Source organism: Rhinatrema bivittatum, chromosome 1, assembly GCF_901001135.1.
Source record: "Rhinatrema bivittatum chromosome 1, aRhiBiv1.1, whole genome shotgun sequence".
Classification (NCBI taxonomy): domain Eukaryota; kingdom Metazoa; phylum Chordata; class Amphibia; order Gymnophiona; family Rhinatrematidae; genus Rhinatrema; species Rhinatrema bivittatum.
This window is the reverse complement of record NC_042615.1, coordinates 704523740-704543239: the sequence shown is the minus strand read 5'-3', so window position 1 is coordinate 704543239 and position 19500 is coordinate 704523740. Positions and strand designations below refer to the sequence as shown.

The 19500-nt window shown below is 41.3% G+C and overlaps 1 protein-coding gene across 2 annotated transcripts in view; it reads left to right on the top strand.

The window, feature by feature from the left end:
* Positions 1-19500, top strand: part of SREK1 (splicing regulatory glutamic acid and lysine rich protein 1) — a 323133-nt gene that overhangs the window by 215711 nt on the left and 87922 nt on the right. For both annotated transcript variants that reach the window (XM_029575998.1, XM_029575991.1), the window contains exons 7-8: positions 15959-16073; positions 17428-17541. In XM_029575998.1, coding sequence (XP_029431858.1) covers positions 15959-16073; positions 17428-17541 — 229 coding nt within the window. The remainder of the gene's footprint in view (positions 1-15958; positions 16074-17427; positions 17542-19500) is intronic.

Here is a 19500-nt window from a genome sequence, read left to right as displayed (position 1 = left end):
TCATTTATAAATATATTAAAAAGCACCGGTCCAAGTATAGATCCCTGTGGCACTCCGTGTACCTTTTTCTACTGTGAAAACAGACCATTTAATCCTACTTCCCTTGGGTAAATCCATGCTGGCTGTGTCCCATTAAACTATGTCTATCTTGTTGCGGTCTGGTGGTAAGGTCCGTATGCGCCTGACGCAGCAAGCACAAGAAGATGCGAAGGAGAATTTCCCTCAGTTGGAGATGGAACAGCCTATTTGGCAGACACCTGTTTTTGGTTTAGAGTGGCTTCTGCAGTGGCCGCTGGAAGTTTTCTATGGCTATGAAATTGGCCTGCTGATTCCATCTCTGTGGTCAAGCTTGTCTACCTCCCTTTAAAGGACAGCTCTTGTTCAGGGAAGAGAAAATAAGAAAAAAAAAAGATCCAGAGGACTAGGCAAGGCCTATGTCATAGTTTGCTTTCCCATAGTGGGTAACAGGAGTCTAGAAGGTTCATAGTATGAAATGCTAATGGTCAGAGGTCTAGGACCTTTACCCAGATATCAGTCCTTTTTTTTCAAGAGAAGGTAGAGAGGCATCCTCAGGATTCTTTCATGCTTTGCAAATAGTGCTTAGGGGCCCTGTCTCCAATTCCAGAGATAGATGGCCATATATCTCTATTTTATTGATGGTGGATCCAAATTACTTTAGATTGGGGGGTCCTGGACAATATGCGAGATGGATAAACTCTGGAGTTCTCTTGTTTCGATTCAGGAACCTTTATGGTTTCCCCTTGTTGTTCCACCAATAAAACAAAAAGAGAAGCTGTGCGGATGTCTCTAGCAAAACGTATGAATTGAAACCTGTAGTGCCAGCTCCAAGGAATCAGGAAGGTCTTGGTCGCTACTTAATTAACTTTGTGGTTTCCTTAAAAAAAAAAAAGTGTGTATTGCCCCATTCCAGATCTGAATCAACTTGTTGAGGGTGGCTCACTTCAGGATGGAAACTCTACAATCAGTGATTGAGGTGATACGAAAGGACAATTTCTGACATCTCTGGACTTGACAGAGGCTTATCTTAACATTCCAATCTGGAAGGATCAGCAGAGCTACCTCTAATTTGTAGTGCTGGGATACCATTTTCAGTTCCAGTCAATACCCTTCAGGTTGACAACTGCTCCAAGAATCTTTTCAAAGGTAATGGTGGTGGTGGCTGTGCTGCTGCACAAGGAAGATATTTTGGTGCACCCTTATCTGGATGACTGATAAGAGCAAACTCATGCCAAGAGATTGTATCAGCCACTCAGCAGTTGATAAATTGTTATGAAACTTGGGGTGGATTGTCAGTTTCCCCAAGAGCAATTTTTAGCCATCTCAGACATTGGAATATCTGAGAACTCTGTTTGATGTGTTCATCTGACTAGAGAATTCAATTGTGTGGCCAACTCCAGGTGTTTGGACCAACCAGGAGTCCAGTGTTATGGTACTATCTCCCAATTCTCTGTTCCATGTTGGCAATTTGGATCTGTTGCTGTGGAATCCCCAGTCACAGGTGTCTAAGCTGCCAAAAGGAACAAGATGGAGTCTGCAGTGGTGGATTTGACCGTAAGCGCTTTGAACAGGGTGAGAGTGGAGATATGCAGACTTGATGAACCCAGTCTAGATTGTAGATTGTAAGCTGCCAGTCTGTTGGGCTGGGGAGCATACTGTCAAAAGCTATTTGCTCATTGTCAGTGAATGCCTGAAAGAAGCAAGCTGGTTTATCAGCTGTTAGAGGCAAGGGCGATTTGAGTGGCTGTCTTGGAATTTTTCACTTTGGATAGTGAGATGGGAGGTCAGGGTAATGTCCAACAATGCCACAGTGGTAGCTTATATAAACCATGAAGGAGGTACCCAAAGTCCTCCGGTATTACTGAGAGAGACCTTCTTCTTCAATGGGCTGAAGTGTATTTGGAGGACCTGTTGGCATCTCACATTGCAAGCATGGACAGTGTGCAGGTAAACTACCTCAGTCGCCATGTAGTGTACAAAGGAGAATGGTTTCTCAAAGAGCATTTGATCTAATTGTCAACAGATGGGGTCTGCTGAATCTAGACTTGATGGTGACCAGAAGGAATGTGAAGGTGCGCATATTTTTCAGCCAAAAGAGGGATGCTATTTAGACTTAGTGTGATGCCGTAGTACAAGACTGCTGACTGAGCCACGCTTGTTCGTATTTCCCCCTTGGCTCATAATTGTCCGGGTTCTTCAGAGGGTCACTTGTCATCTAGATCTAGTGGTGCTAGTGGCTCTGGGTTAGCCAAGTCGACCGTAGTATGCGGATCTCGGGCAACTTCTTTGTGGCCATCTCCTATGTCTGCCATTGCACAAGGAATTGCTGTTCCAGGGTCCTACGTTTCATGAGGACCCTGATCGATTTTTCTGTTTGGCCCTCAGGTGGGCCTATTTGATGATTAAAAGGTATTCTCAGTCTGTGGTGGCTACTGTCATGAAAGCTAGTACATTTTCCACTTCCTTGGCTTATGGCCACACATGGCGAGTGTTTGAGGACTGGTGTTCTGGATGCCAGTGTGCTCTTGGGAGTGTCTGTTCCATTGACTTTGGAATTTTTTTGCAGGAAGGCCTTACTAAAGATTTGTCTTTTAACACATTGAAGATGTAGGTAGCAGCTCTTGTGCTATAGGAGGCATATTCAAGGTAGACCAGTGTCTTCTCATCCAGATGTATCTCATTTCTTGAGAAGCATGAAGCATATTGGGCCTTCGCTTCGAATTCCGGTCCCAAACTAGGATCTGAATTTGTTTAAATCTTTTATTAGATTTTCAAGCACAAACAGTCAATGAATGAATAGAACTCAGGAACACCAGGTGACTCTTACCAGTGCCCCAACAGATGACAAACCCCAACCACCCACTGAACCCTCCCTCCTCCCCACGGAATGAATAAGTCCTCAAACGGGTTCCAAAGAGACAGTCCCAGAAGTCATTCAAAAGCAGGCTCCTTGTCTTATGAGGGAGGGACTGTATGTAGAGATCCCAAATTGGTAGGAAGGTCCTGGTCTTCTTAGTTGTATCCACATGTTCAACATACTTCTCAGAGGCATAAATTGTGAACTAATGCACGCCACTGAGATAGTGTGGGGGGGATCTACCTTCACCCAATTCTGTGAGAGCTTTTTTCCCCCAATAAAAGTACTTTTACGAATCCACTATTTTACATAAGGTTTCCCCACTGCCATCCCAGACAAAAGATCAAACAGTAATACCTTGGGACAAAGAGGTAATTTAACGTTTGTCACACTATAGATATAACTTGCTATATTATCCCAAAAGCCCATGATACAAGAGCACAAGCAGAAACAATGACCTAAAGTACCCTCCATTTGAGTGCACTTAATACACATGGCCGTAGTTTCCAACCAAAACTTCTGTGCTAATGTCTGGGAGACATACCTTGATACAAGATGGACGTCAGTATGAATATTTTTTCACTGAACAAAGTAATTCTTTAAGAAACAATTAATTCAAGCAAAACTTTTGTTAAGGGCGTCTTACCACCCTGTGGATACTGAAGTCAATTTTTGAACTTAGTCTTTTCACCGCTAACGGGTGCACTTTAATCATAGGTCCATAGAAACACTTTCAATATTTTTTTGTGAATTTAAAATTTTTTTTAAATAAAAATGAGAATTCCCGCCCCCCCCCCCCCCCCCCCCCCCGGTTTGGCATAACCCAACATATATCACATTTCGCACATGCTGCCTCAGGGGCCGGCTTCTTTGCCGTGTTTAAAGTTTGAGACATGCTCTATTCTTCGACATTCCTGAGATACACCTTATTATGGTGAAGAAGCTGAACCCCTGAGGCAGCGTGTGCGAAACGTGATATGTCGGATTATGCCAAACGGGGGAAGTATCTCATTTTTATTTTTAAAAAATTTAAAATTCACAAAAATATTGAGTGTTTCTATGAACCTATGATTAAAGTGTACCCGTTAGCGGTGAAAAGACTAAGTTCAAAAATTGGCTTCAGTATCCGCGGGGTGGTATGCGGTCCTTAAAAGTTTTGCTTGAATTAATTGTTTCTTAAAGAATTACTTTGTTGTTCTGTGAAAAAATATTCATACTGATGTCCATCTTGTATCAATCTCTATATCTCGTCTAGTATTTTTGACTCTATATTGTGTGATAGACATAATACCTTGCCAAAAATTTATATTGTGTTTCTCGCAAGTCCATCCGGCTAGTAATATAACAGAGCTTCCTGAGAACATCATATGTAATGCTCACCTGGAAGTTGGAGCCCCAGGTCATTAGCCCACCCCAGTATCGATGATTCGTATGCACACCTAGGTTTACACCCTCTAATTTGTCTATATAAAAAGGATATAGTCTGGTCGGGTCTTCAAAGTCAAAAAGGTCTGATAAGAAATGCCTGTGCGCATGAGACCAATCTGCCCCAAGGAGCATATGTAATGGCGTACTTGCACATACTGAAAGTAATGTTTCATTCAAAGAAAATTCTTTCTGAAGATCAGGGAATGATTTTATCTGACCCATATCATCTAGGAAATGGGCTAGCAGAGAAACACCTAAAGTAGCCCAGGTTGTGAATTCTCGGGAGTTAAGACCAGGTGGAAAATGTACATTTCTTGTGAGTGGTAGAAACTGAGAAATAGTAGGCCTAAGGCGAAATAAGGAGCATAATTGATGCCAAGCGTGCATGAGAGGGATAACTAGAATATTTCTGGGAAAATCTGGCAGAGCTGATCGAGACGAATGCAATACTACTGGGCTAAGGGCTCCTAAATAACTGCGTTCCAAGGGTAAGGGAACATAATAACCAATATTGAAGAGCCAATCTGCCACAAGATGCAAGTTAGAAGCAAGATTATAAGCCTTAATATCAGCGAGCCCCATCCCAGCAGTATACCATTTACACATTAACTTAGGGCTATGCGAGGTTTCTTCCCCATCCAGAGGAAATGCCAAAGCACCCGGTAAAACATGTGGGTGTTTTGGGTTATTAAGATAGATGGAAATGTTTGTAAAAAATAAAGCCATTTAGGTAAAATAAACATTTGTAAAAGGGCTATTCTACCTGCAAGAGATGCTGGGAAATCATGCCAATATTGTAAAAGTGATTGCATAGTCTGTAGTAACTTATTGAAGTTGAGTTGATAAATGCAACTCTGATCAGCATGCAGAAAAATCCCCAAGTACCTGATGGACCCTGTGACCCAGTGCATAGGGAAGTTTTTCCCCCATAGTTGCATAACTGGAGAGAGTGGTAACGCTTCTGATTTATCAAAGTTTCATTTCATCCCAGCTAACGAGCCATAATTGGAAATTTCCTTAAGTAATCTTCAAGGGAGTGCACAGGGTTAGTAAGATGCAGAAGGATATCATCTGCAAAGGCTGCGAGTTTAATTTCGGATACGGGCCCTTCTTGCACTCTTGTAGCAATTCCCTGAATGACACTGTTATTCCAGAGGCTACATAATAGAGGTTCTAGGGTCAGTATAAAAAGTAAAGGGGATTGAGGGCAGCCTTGCCTCGTACCGCGCCCCAAGAGAATATCAGACAGGTAGCCATTCACATAAAGGGCCGCTCTAGAGTAGTGTTAAAGGGTATGGACCGTTTTCACAAAAAAAAAAAACCCTCATACCATAGGCCTGTAAAGTGTGCAGCAAAAATGGCCATTCCAACCCATCAAAGGCTTTTTCTGCATCTAAACTCAATACCAACAACTGCATCTTATGTTGACGGTTCCACTCCATAAATGCCAGAAGCCGATGGATATTGGTGATACTATATTGGCCAGGAACAAATCCGACCTGATCCAACCCAACAAGAACAACTACCATGTGGCCAAAATATTGGCTAAAAGTTTTAACATCAAAATTTAAAAGGGAGATTTGGCAATACGAGGCAGTCAATTGCGGATCTCTGCCTTCCTTAGGTAACACCATAATCATTGCCCTATTCAGTGCTAGCGGAAATAGTTCTATCAATGTCTTGAACATTTCTCCCAGGGATAAGGCTACCTGCTGGGCTAGGATTTTATAGAATTCAGAGGGAAAGCAGTCTAGTCCTGATGCCTTGGATAACTTAGTGGCCTTAATAGTATCTAAGATCTCTTGTAGCTGTATAGGCTGGTTCAGTTGAGCCAATTGATCATCAGATATCTTAGGGGGAGAGAGAGATTGTAAATAGGCCTGAATCTGTGAGGTGTCAACCTGCAGTTCTCTATATAAGGCCTGATAATACTCCTGAAAAACTTGGCAGACTACCAGAGTTCACTAGCTTCCCCCCCCCCCCCCCCCCCCCGCATCCCTCACAGCTGGAATGAATCTAGTACCCATCCAGCGTTTTACTAAATTTACCAAAGGCTTCCCTATCTTATTACCAAATTGATACAACACAAATTTATAATACCTAGTGCTTTTCTTTGCCCGCTGGGGCAATAGTGTATTTAACGAATCCCTAATTGAGAAAATAGCAAGGGTATGTGCAGGAGTGGGGTCTGCTTCTATTATCCGTTTCGCATAGGCAAGTTGTTTTTCAAGAGCAAGTATCGCTTTAGTTAAAGCTTTTTTTACATGCAGCAACATACGAAATTGTCACCCCTTAGTACGACTTTGGCGGTTTCCCAGAATAAAATGGGAGGCATGCATTATTGTCCACGAAGAGTTCCCATTTCTTCTTGAGATAATCGTGGACTCCCAAATCGGAATATAAATATTTGGGAAACTGCCAGAGCCGATCACCATCTACAGACCGAACACAGGTGTGTGATCCGAAACTATAAGAGGACCTGTTTGAGCATCCTGAACCTGAGTAACTAAGCTCGCACTAAGCAAGAGATAGTCAATATGGGAATATGTATGATGGGCCCGAGACACATGCATGTATTCTTGAGCACCTGTGTGTAGCATGTGCCAAATATCCACTAATTCCAAGTTCTTACAAAGGTAGTCAATCCCTCTTCCAGATTTCATGGTAAAACCACCGCTAACAGAAGAGCGGTCTAATTGTCTATCATGGACATAATTAAAATCCCAACCAGTATTAATGGTGTATCAGTATATGCTAAATGCAGGGTTGCAAGATGGACAAAGAAGGTGTGATCATAGGTATTAGGGGCATAGATATTACAAAACATGATGGGGTGCCCAAATATCGTATCTTCAACTATAAAATAGCGCCTTCCTGGGTCTAAGATTACCTTGGAATCAACAAAGGGGACTTGTTCCCAACTAAGGCGATCCCTGCTTTGCGAATACCAGACTGGCAGCGTATACCATCCTCACCCATTGCTTATTCAGCTTAGTATGTTCGGTAATAAGTAAGCACGCCTCTTGTAGCATGGCTATCTGGTCTCCCTAACGTCGCAGGGATTGGAGGCATTTAAATCGCTTGATAACACAGCCCAGACCTCCAACATTCCAAGAAATAGAACGAATAGCAGAAGTTGTCGTAATAAGAACTGAGAGGTAATATGATTCAAGAGACAATACTGTATCTTATAACAGGGTTGGACACCCCCCCCCCAGCCTAGGCCAGACCCCAACTGAGCCCAGCTCAATAAGTTTGGAAACCCAGTAATACCCCACATGCCTTCTGGAGTCTTAACTCTAATTAAAGAACCCCCATGAACAACAAGAATCCAACTACAAAACATATCTCAAACCACATGCTAGCTAATAGCTAAGGAGGCCATGTGAAACATGTGGCGGTGCCTCACTCCCCCTTCTAACAGTTCGAGTAACAAGAAAATGGTCTCAAGAAAAACATAAACGAAGTGTATAAGGACATGTCCGCTTTTAATAATAGACATATTATAGCCCGCAAGAGCATCTAAGCCGACAAAATGGCTCTCATAGAGCTGAATCCAGAGAATCAAACAGGTTCCACAGGTGAGCTCAAGTCCTGCAAATGAGGGCGGAGAAAAGTTTGGGCCTCTGCTGCAGAATCAAAAGAATGGGAAGCATTCTGAAAAGTTATTCTCAACTTTGCGGGAAATTGAAGAGTAAATCGTTGTAACTAAGTCCCAAGCACCCCCACGTGTACCTATGCATATCCTCTCCCCCCTTCTTAGTTTTCCTACCCTCCCCCCCTCCCGCTTAGAGCTACTATCCTGACAGCCCCGCTCCTTCCTGAAAAAACTAAGCTAAGTTAATTTCTGAGCTAATTTCTAATTTCCTTTTTCTCTAGGTTTACTTAAGTTATTTTTGATTACTCCACCAGTTATTTGTAACTTATATTGATTACCTTGATTATTCGTCTGGTTATTTGTAACTTTCCCAGGTTCAGTTTTGATGTAAACCGGTGTGATAAGACCATTGTCCTGAATGTCGGTATATTAAAAGCATGTAAATAAATAAATAAATGGCGCTTTATGAGCATCGAGCACACAGGAACAAACTCCCGCTGCTTCGCGGAGACTGCCGTAGAGTAGTCAGCAAACAGGAGAATCGGGTGGTTTTCATACTGCAGAGCTCCCTGTTTGCGGTAGCAGTGTAGATGTTCATGCTTATGGAGGAATTTTAAAAATTTTGCTATTACAGGCCGAAGTCAGCCTGAATCAGAAGGCCTCCCCCCTAGACAGTATGCACGCTCAATTGTTATAGGCCCCAGCGTGATGGGCAGCTCTAACGCCCGAAGAAGCCAGGCCTCCAGAATGGTGCGAAGGTCATGGCCTGCAGTGGACTCCGGCAGCCCTATAAAGCGCAAGTTATTGTGCCTTGATCGGTTTTCTAGGTCTTAGAGCCAGTCAGAGGCCTTCGCAAGAGATGCAGCTACCATAGCAAAGGCGCATTCCAGATATTGCACCTGTTCATCCACGTCCGTGAGATGCGTCTCCACTTCCCCCAGCCTGGTGGTATTGGCGTCTAGAAGCGTTTGCAAGATGTCAAAGCGCTCGAGGATTGCCCCCATTTTATCGTCCAGGGCTTGCAGAATTGTGCCGGTTGCATCAGTAAGGTTGCCTTCGCCGGCTGCTGGAGATGGTGGATTTGCTGGTGCCCGATGCAATCTTAAAAAGTAAGCGGTTCTTCTCTTTTCTCGCTGGTTTAGCAGCCATCCAGTACACTAAGTAGCGCCAAACGCTCCAAATAGATGTCGGAGAGATGATAGAGGCACTTGCTCACCCATTTGAGAGCAACAGTCCACTCAAAGTAAAAATTGTTAAGGAAGGAGCGGGGCCCTAGAGCGACTGAGAACAGGTGTTGTCGCTCACATCACACCACATGACCTCCTAGGATCTGAATTTAGTTTTGTCTTTTTTTGGTACGATCTCAATTTGCTCCCCTTTAAATCAGTATCTCTGTGACTGCTTAACTTGATGATTTTCCTGGTCCTCATTTGTTCAACTTGGAGAATATTGGGGTTATAAGCCTTTTCTATTAGTTACAAAGAATAGGACTCAAATTCGTATAGTTCCCTCCTTTCTTCTGAAGATTGTTTATAAATTTCATCTGTCAGGCAATCTCCTTTTGTGTGTTTCATGATCAGCTAGATTCTGAGACCAATGCCTCTTTGTCCCTTGGATGTGTGGAGGCATCTTCTGCGATATCTCAGTAACACAAGTGCCTTCAGAAAGTCGGACTATCTCCTTGTCCTGAATAGTGGAACATGTAAAGGAGAGGCAGCCTCTAGGGCTACAATTGCTTGATGGTTTAAGGAGCTAATTTCAGCGGCATACATAGAATCTAGTATTTCTATTCCACGAGAGCACAGGCGACTTTGTAGGGGGAGTTGTGATTGGTTTCACCTTTGGAGTTATGTAAAGCAGCGATCTACCTATCTTTGCATATTTCACTACGCATTACCGCCTGGATGTCAGAGCTAGAGAGGAGGCTTCTTTTGCCTCCACAGTTTTGCAGTGAGCTTGGGCAGCATCCCCCCCCCCCCCCCTAATAAAGGAGTAGTTTGGGTACAATCCTGTTCATCTAGACTGGTCTTATTGGATGATAAAAACATGTTGGATGTTTACTCTTTTACTACAGGTGAGTGATTCTGTATTTTACTATTTGGAATCTCTTCCTTTATTTGTTTCCTTCCTCTGCTGGAAGTCCACTGGTTATGGGGGGGGGGGGGGGGGAAAGACAGAAAAAACCCAAAATAGTATTATGTTTAGGTTTTTAGTTGTGTTAAAGTTGTTGTTGGCTTGTTACATAAATACTGCTAGGCTGATGTCAGCATGGATGCAAGTCTGTTGATTCTGTCTTCATCTGCTGGTTTTCGTGCATAACTCGTTCATCTGGACTGGTCTGACTATGTTCAAGGAAAATAAATTCAGGTAAGAAATTTCACCTTCTTGTCCGAAACTGTGTGTTTTTTGTGTTTTTTTTTTAATTATTTGTACTATTCTCATTGTGTTTTCCTTTATTTTAGTTTTTATTGCCGTTCTTTTTTTTTTACACTACAAATCCCCTGATTTTCCCTATCGCTATACCATGATTAAGTGTTTCAGTGATATTTACGTCTTTTTTAGTCATTAAGCAAAGTTGAATATAGATGAGTAGAATAATTTGATGTTACAAATTGTGGTTTGTACTACTGATTGCAATCTTGGATTTCACAAAACAAGGACCATTTATCAGATTTTAGAAAAATCCTTTTATCCATGATCGTTCTCCAGAATGTTGATTTGAGTTGATCTTGATTTTCTGCCTTTCTTAGCCCTGGGTCCAAGCTATGCCATATTGAGCTACATTCCAGTATTAACATTTTTACCTTAAAACTTAATTGATTGATTGATAGAAAGTCTTTTGAGTTATAAAAGCTTCCAATAACTTGCAAGCCACGAGTTGAGTATAACAGATATTGATTAACATTTTGTCTGTGACGTTTTAATAGTATGGTGGTAAGAGATTACATAGTTATACTTTGTGCATTTGTAACTACATTTTATAGTATTTAAACTCAAATTTTAAGTTGGACTAAAATTTCACTATATGACTTTAGGTTGGCAGAACAGATTTAAAACAGAAGTGAGGAGTTTTGTATCTGAAAAATTAAACAGAAGAAAGATTCTATATATAAGATCTGAATTTACAATTCAAAATATATATTTTGTTTGGCTCTGTTTTGTCATTTTAATGAGCAGAGGATGGTGGTGATTTTCTGTCATGTCATGTCACCAGCCCGGAACCTTTTTGAACATGCTTCTTTTTTCCTATTGGGTGCTAAGTAGAGGTTGCTGCTAGGCCTGACCCAGTCCCCCCACCCCCACACACACAGAAAATTACCATTGGCAGAGATGTTATCTGAATTTTTTTCAGCTGACTTTTGCTGAGAATGTGTATAGTACTAGTATATATTAATGTACATTACAAGTAAAATAAATAAAATAACCAGTTTGATTTAATGGCTTCTCTTGCCCCCTTCTCCCTTACTTTGATAGAGGTTAGAATACCAGTGTTGTCCTCTGTTTGCCTCTGCACTGAAAGAAAAAGAGGCACTTACAGAAAAATAACACTTTTCTGGAAGACAATAAGTTGCCAGTATATGCATTTTAACACATGCTACAGCTGTGAGAAACAGCTCCAAATATTTTGAGATTTTTAAGGACTAGTTTCTTTGATTATATTGCAGTTGAGTAGTTTTAAACCCATATGGCTAAGAAAATGAGCCAGTATATCATGGCTGTTTTGTTGAATATATATGAACATTTTGTAGATGAATTCCAATGCAAATAATAGAATATATTTGAAGAAATCATATGCACTACAGCAGCAACATAAATCCTATTGCTTATCCCAGGACAAGCAGGATGCTAGTCCTCACATATGGGTGACATCATTGATGGAGCCCTATTACGGAAAACTTTCTGTCAAAGTTTCTAGAAACTTTTGACTGGCCCTGTGAGGCCACTGAGCATGCCCAGCATGCCATGATATTCTCTGCCACAGGGGTGTCTCTCCAGTCTTTGTTTTTCCGCGCTGCTGTAGGCATCGCGGAGCAGGAGCCTTGTGAGATTTTCTCAGTGTTTTGCTGACTAAAAGTCACTTTTTCTCAAATATATTCTCCCACACAGGATCTCTCTCTCAGGTTTCCACCGGCTGAAGAAAGAAAAGTTCAGGATAGTTTCTCTAGGCTCCATGCTTCCACTTCTTCAAACAGGAGATTGACTTTGTTCTCTGGATCTACAAGACGCTTACGCTCACATTCCAATATTCCCGCCTCATCGCAAGTATCTTCCCTTCATGGTGGGTCATCAACACTTCCAGTATTACCATTTGGACTTGCCTCTGCTCCCAGAATATTCACCAAATATCTGGCAGTAATAGCAGCACACTTGCACAAGGTAAGTGTCCATGTCTTTCCCTATTTAGACGACTGGCTCATCAGAAGTCAATCTCAACAAGGAGCTCTGGCTTCCCTCAGTCGAACAATTACTCTACTTCACTCCATGATCATGGGTTTTCTCATCAATTATCAAAAGTCCCACCTCATTCCGTCTCACCTGCTTCAATTCATAGGAGCAGAATTGAACACAATACTTTCAAAAGCTTTTCTACCCAGGGATCGGGCAGACACACTTTCCCTACTGGCAAATTCGATGAACTCAAAGAAACAAGCAACAGCTCATCAGTTTCTAACCTTACTGGGCCACATGGCATCCACAGTTCATGTCACTCCTATGGCAAGGTTAGCCATGAGGGTAACCCAATGGACTTTAAGATCACAATGGATTCAAGCCATTCAGCCACTGTCCTCTCCAATTCAAGTAAACCACCAGCTACGTTCATCTCTACTTTGGTGGGCGAACAGGGACAATTTGCGCAAAGGCCTTCCATTCCAGCAACCAGTCCCACAGATAACTTTAACTACGGATGCATCCACCTTAGGTTGGGGAGCTCATATAGACAATCTCCAAACCCAGGGTACTTGGACAAAACTCGAAGCAACATTTCAAATCAATTTCGTGGAACTTTGAGCTATATGTTATGCTCTGCATGCGTTCAAGGACTGCCTTTCACACAAGACTGTTCTGATCCAAACGGACAATACAGTAGCCATGTGATACATCAACAAACAAGGAGGTACGGGCTCGTATCTCCTTTGTCAAGAAGCTGCACAAATTTGGAGCTGGGCCTGACACAATCAATGTTTCTCCGGGCCACTTATCTGGCAGGCATTCACAACATAGTAGCAGATTGACTCAGTCGTCAGTTCCAACCACACGAATGGTCCCTGGATCCCTTAGTAGCGACCAGGATATTTCAACGTTGGGGACAACCAACAATAGACCTCTTTGCGTCACACCTGAACCACAAAGTGGACACATTCTGCACTCTATACAGACAGAATCACCAACTAGCCAAGGACGCCTTTGCTTGCCCTTGGAACTCAGGCCTTCTGTACGCGTATCCTCCGATACCGCTAATAACCAAAACTCTAGTGAAGCTACAACAGGACAAGAGGTCCATGATTCTCATAGCCGTGTATTGGCCTCAACAAGTATGGTTTCCCACACTTCTAGACCTCTCAGTCATAGAACCGATTCGCCTGGGTGTAGCTCCCACTCTCATAACTCAGGATCAGGGTCGGTTGCGCCATCCCAACCTTCAATCCCTATCCCTGACAGCATGGATGTTGAAAGCTTGATTTTACAACCACTCAATCTTTCAACCAATGTATCTCAAGTGCTTATAGCTTCACATAAACCTTCAACACGAAATAATTATTCTTTGAAATGGAAAAGATTTACTTTGTGGTGCAGGCAAAAGAGTATTGATCCTTTCTCCTGCCCCACAACTTCTCTACTAGACTACTTATGCCATCTTTCAGATTCTGGTCTCCAGACATCATCTATAACAGTACATTTAAGTACAATCTCAGCTTACCATAACAAGATGGGAGATGCACCAATATCTATACATCCTCTTGTCAGTAGATTTATGAGAGGTTTAATTCACCTTAAACCACCAATTCAGCCACCTGTCACTGAATGGGACCTGAATTTGGTTTTAACAAGACTCGTGCGTTCTCCTTTTGAACCCATGAATTCCTGTGATCTTAAATTTCTTACATGGAAGACTGTCGTCTTTATAGCCATTACATCGGCTAGAAGGGTTAGTGAGTTACAAGCACTTGTCACGTACTCACCCTATACAAAATTCCTACATGACAGTGGTTCTCCGGACACATCCAAAATTCCTTCCCAAAGTAGTTACGGAATTCCACTTGAACCAATCTATAGTTTTGCCCACATTCTTTCCAAGGCCTCATTCTCACCAAGGAGAAACGGGCCTTACATACCTTGGACTGTAAGCGTGCGCTAGCCTTTTACTTAGACTACACTGCAGTCCACAGGAAATCCACTCAACTCTTTGTATCTTATGATCCAAACAAACTGGGAAAAGCAGTGGGTAAACATACTCTATCCAATTGGCTAGCAGATTGCATACAGTTTTGCTATGAAAAAGCAGGCCTTCCTCTCCAAGGACGAGTAAAGGCGCATTCAGTAAGAGCAATGTCAACCTCAGTAGCACACTATCGTTCAGTGCCAATTATTGACATATGTAAAGCGGCAACATGGAGTTCTCTTCACACCTTTGCAGCTCATTATTGTTTGGACAAACAAGGACGACAAGATTCAGCATATGGACAATCTGTCTTAAAGAACTTGTTTCCAGTTTAATCCCAATTCCTTCTACATCCAATCTGCTATGATCTTTGGCTGCTTCATTTTCAACAACAATACTTCACTGTTGCTTCACTACAAAATGACTCAGCCTATAGCTTGCTAATCACTCATATGTGAGGACTAGCAATCCTGCTTGTCCTGGGTTAAAGCAAAATTGCTTACCTTGTAATAGGTGTTATCCCAGGACAGCAGGAAGTAGTCCTCACGAAACCGACTCACCACCCTGTGGAGTTGGGTCTGATACGTTTTATTATTTTATTTTTTGCTAAAGCTTATTGCTACATACGAGACTGAAGAGAGACCTCTGTGGCAGAGAATATCATGGCATTCTGGGCATGCTCAGTGGCTTCACAGGGCCAGTCAAAAGTTTCTAGAAACTTTGACAGTTTTCCGTAATAGGGCTCCATCAATGATGTCACCTATATGTGAGGAATACATCCTGCTGTCCTGGGATAACACCAATTCAAGGTAAGCAATTTTGCTTTCTGTGGTATTTGGATATTATCTAGCAGTTGTGAACTGTTACTTAAAAGTTGCATCAGCAGTGTATAGGGAGAGAAGGCCTCTTATGTTTATGATGCATGGGAATGTGGTATGGAAGTGTTTTTAACTTAAAGTAAAAATGTAACTGCAATGTGTTTTAAATCATTAGTATTTAGCGAGAAAATCAGAAGATAATATTTAAACATTCCTTAAATGGACCATCATACCACCCTCTGCGGATACTGGGACCGCTTTTATAGGTTTTCTGTTTTTTTCGCATTGGGGTCTTTAATCATAGGTCCAAGCCACTCACGCAAAAATAGCTTTTTGATTTTTTTAGTCAGATAGCGTCTTCAAGCAGTTTTTCTGCGCTTTAAGCAAGTGGACTCATATTACATATTAGAGCTAGCATCTACAATTAAGAGATACAATTTCCTGTTTTGTCACTGAGGCAGCAAATGCGAAAAGTGAAATCATGTCGGGCTTTGCCTAAATGGGGGAATTTTCTCGATTTTTATTCTAAATTTTTAAAAATTACTAAAAAATCAAAAAACTATTTTTGCGTGAGTGGCTTGGACCTATGATTAAATAAGACCCTAACGCGAAAAAACTGGAAAACCTATAAAAGTGGTCCCAGTATCCGCAGAGAGTAGTATGATGGTCCGTTTAAGGAATGTTTAAGTATTATCTTCTTATTTTCTCTCTGAATACTAATGATTTAAAACACATTACAGTTACATTTTTGCTTTAAGTATATGGGATATCATCTGCACATATTGACTATTTATAGTGTGATCTATGATTTTGAGTGTTTTTAACTTATACACTCCAATTTATCATTTCTACTCAAGAGTCTGGAAAGAGCAGTGAGAAAAAAAGTGTCCGATCACATTCACAAACTCATTCCCGATCCAGATCTCGTTCCAAATCCCGATCCAGAAGGAAACGATCCCGTTCAAAACACAGGTAAGTCTTTTCTTTTCTTTTTTTTTTTCATTTCTTTCCCAACTGAAGAATTTATTTGTTCAGTTGAAGTATTTTTTATTTTTTGCCAATGCTTAATGAATTTTTATTTTATTTCTGAAGAGCAAAAGCTAGGTGTATGTTAAACTGTGGAGGTGCTTGGGCAGTAGACAAATTTAAACTTTCTGCTAAGAGACTGTGATATAGTGCATATCATAAACTACAATAAGAGCCATTTGACTCACCAGGTTTTCTGGTTACACCTGCCTACACTGTTCAAGCTTAGGATATCTTCCAGCTATATCTGCCTTACACAAACGCCTTATCTTTAGTTGTGGAATGTCAAGCTTGCCTACTGCCTATACTAGTAGCCTTCCAATTCCCTCCAGTTCTGTTTAAGATCATTCCATTGTTCTGCTGTTACCTCATGCTGGTTATCCCTGCCATCTCTACCTGTGAGTTCAAGAAGTCATACTACCATTCTGCTTTAAGTCATACTACCATTCTGCTTTAAGAAAGGGAGATGGCACTTGCAATTAAATTGGTGCAATCTACAGAAAAAGGAGAGTTGATTAGTGATTTAGTCATAAGGCAAACTAGGAACATAAGTGGAGGGAAAAAGACTGCAGTAGTGGTCTGTGGCATAAATTCTGCTTGATCACCAAAGACCCAACTGAACACTTTTGCCAGGACAGCCCACCAGTGGAACAGTGAGGCTAGTGGGATTCCTCAGGCTCCACCAGCTGAAAATGAGGAGCTGCTGGTGGCTAAAGCAAATCCCCCTGCCTCCACTCCCACATCCATTCTCACCTAGATCTCCACACCCCTTCCCACTTATAGACTTCTACACACTCCCTTTTCCCCAACCTGCCACACACACACACAACTCAGAGAGACCCCAACACATACATAGAACTACTTTAACATACACACATGCAGGTCCTTGAGTCATAAATGTGTTCTTTATGTTGACGTGTTTCTAGAAATCAGTTTGGGGAAAGGCAAACAGAAGACAATTTTAAGACTGCATGTAAATGCAATGTTCACAGGTACTTTTTACCAGAGACATGCCAATTTTCAAAGGGTAAAGTTCCCTTTTAATAATTACCAATGAAAAAAGAAATATAAATATACATACGTAAGTGCAAACTCCTCAACTCTGCTCCCAGGAATGCCTCCCCCTCACTGCAGAAGTGGTTATTGAAAATTGTCCTCATGTTTTGTTTTTAATTTAATCCAATTTGTGCTGAGCTATCACAGCGGTGGTAAATTACTGCATTTGGGTTTTTTAAAATTATTATTTGCATTAATGGAGTGCCCACTTGAAGAGTAAAGTATTTTCTACTAATTCCTGCAGGAGCAGGTCTCGTAACAGATCCCGCTCTAGACACAAAGAGCGGCGCAAATCCAAGAGTCCTCACAGGAAACGCTCCAGATCTAAGGAACGAAGGAAGTCACGTAGTCGCTCACGGTAAGTGCCTCTGCATTTTTATGTCCTTTGCTGAACTGTTGTAGAGTAAGTATATATAGGGATCTTCTTTTTCAGTTTATTTTTCTTGGGAATTTCAATGTTATAAAAGCAAATTGGTTGAAAAATGATTGTTATAATACACAGGAGAAAAATCAGTGGAAAAGTCAATTTTCCAATGATTTTTTTAAATATGAAATTCACAAGAAAAATAAGTTAAAAACTGAAAACAAAGTTTACTTCATAACAATTAGATATTTGTATTATTTTATACCCTTAGTTAAGAAGAAAGCTTTTGTATATATCCTTTCCTGTTTAGCATGTTACTGTATATCAGAAACTTATTCCTGTTTTTGCTGTATCCTAGACTAATTGGCTCTGTTCAATTACACATGCTGTCTGAGCAGCTTCTGGGGAAAGCCCAGCAGCAAGTTAGAATTCAGTAACCTGGAGCAAGTCTTGAAATAGCAAAAATTTTACTAGGCCATAGATGGAATTTTAACAAACCAGATTGTAATAGAATCATTATGACTGAAAATCTACTTTTGTAGCGTTCTCCTACTAAAATGTGTACATTAAAATCTAATAGTCTCCAGGTATGCTGTTGGTTTTGTATGGTCTCCTTAAGGAGGGCAGTAGATGCTTATCTCCATATTCCCCATGGGCTTTTCAGAGTTATGTTGGGGATTTTTCAGGAATTCTCCTAGATATTCACTAATTTTATTTATGTTTAAAATACATTAAATTCTCAAAAGCAGAAAATTCCAGAGACAGCATAAGAACATAAGAAATTGCCATGCTGGGTCAGACCAAGGGTCCATCAAGCCCAGCATCCTGTTACCAACAGAGGCCAAAACAGGCCACAAGAACCTGGCAATTACCCAAACGCTAAGAAGATCCCATGCTACTGATGCAATTAATAGCAGTGGCTATTCCCTAAGTAAAATTGATTAATAGCCATTAATGGACTTCTCCTCCAAGAACTTATCCAAACCTTTTTTGAGCCCAGCTACACTAACTGCACTAACCACATCCTCTGGCAACAAATTCCCGAGCTTTATTGTGCGTTGAGTGAAAAAGAATTTTCTCCGATTAGTCTTAAATGTGCTACTTGCTAACTTCATGGAATGCCCCCTAGTCCTATTATTCGAAAGTGTAAATAACCGAGTCACATCTACTCATTCAAGACCTCTCATGATCTTAAAGACCTCTATCCTATCCCCCCTCAGCCATCTCTTCTCCAAGCTGTACAGCCCTAACCTCTTCAGCCTTTCCTCATAGAGGAGCTGTTCCATCCCCTTTATCATTTTGGTTGCCCTTCTCTGTACCTTCTCCATCGCAACTATATCTTTTTTTTAGATGCGGCGACCAGAATTGTACATGGTATTCAAGGTGCGGTCTCATCATGGAGCGTTACAGAGGCATTATGACATTTTCTGTTTTATTAACCATTCCCTTCCTAATAATTCCTAACATTCTGTTTGCTTTTTTGACTGCTGCAGCACACTGAGCCGACGATATTAAAGTATTATCCACTATGATGCCTAGATCTTTTTCCTGAGTGGTAGCTCCCAATATGGAACCTAACATTGTGTAACCTACAGCCTGACAAAAATACTGGCAATTCCAGCAAAACGCCATTAATGTAAGGGAAGAGAGACCCAGTTCAGACAGCATCGGGATGTAGAGGTTGCCTTACCTAAATAGATTGACTGTGCTTAGGGTTAATCATGCCATATTTACCCTAGGATGGATTTTGTTCCTAATAATCACTGCCTATCTTCAGCTGTTGAAAGATTTGTTTATGCTAGCAGAAGCAGATTTCCTGTAAGTTATGTATAGTAGGTCACAAAGTGGAATCATTCAAATGTGAAAGCCGAAACCACATATCCAGTTGCTTGACTAAGTCAGATGGACAAATTCATATCCATTTCATTTCTGAAGAGCAAACTGTCTGCCATC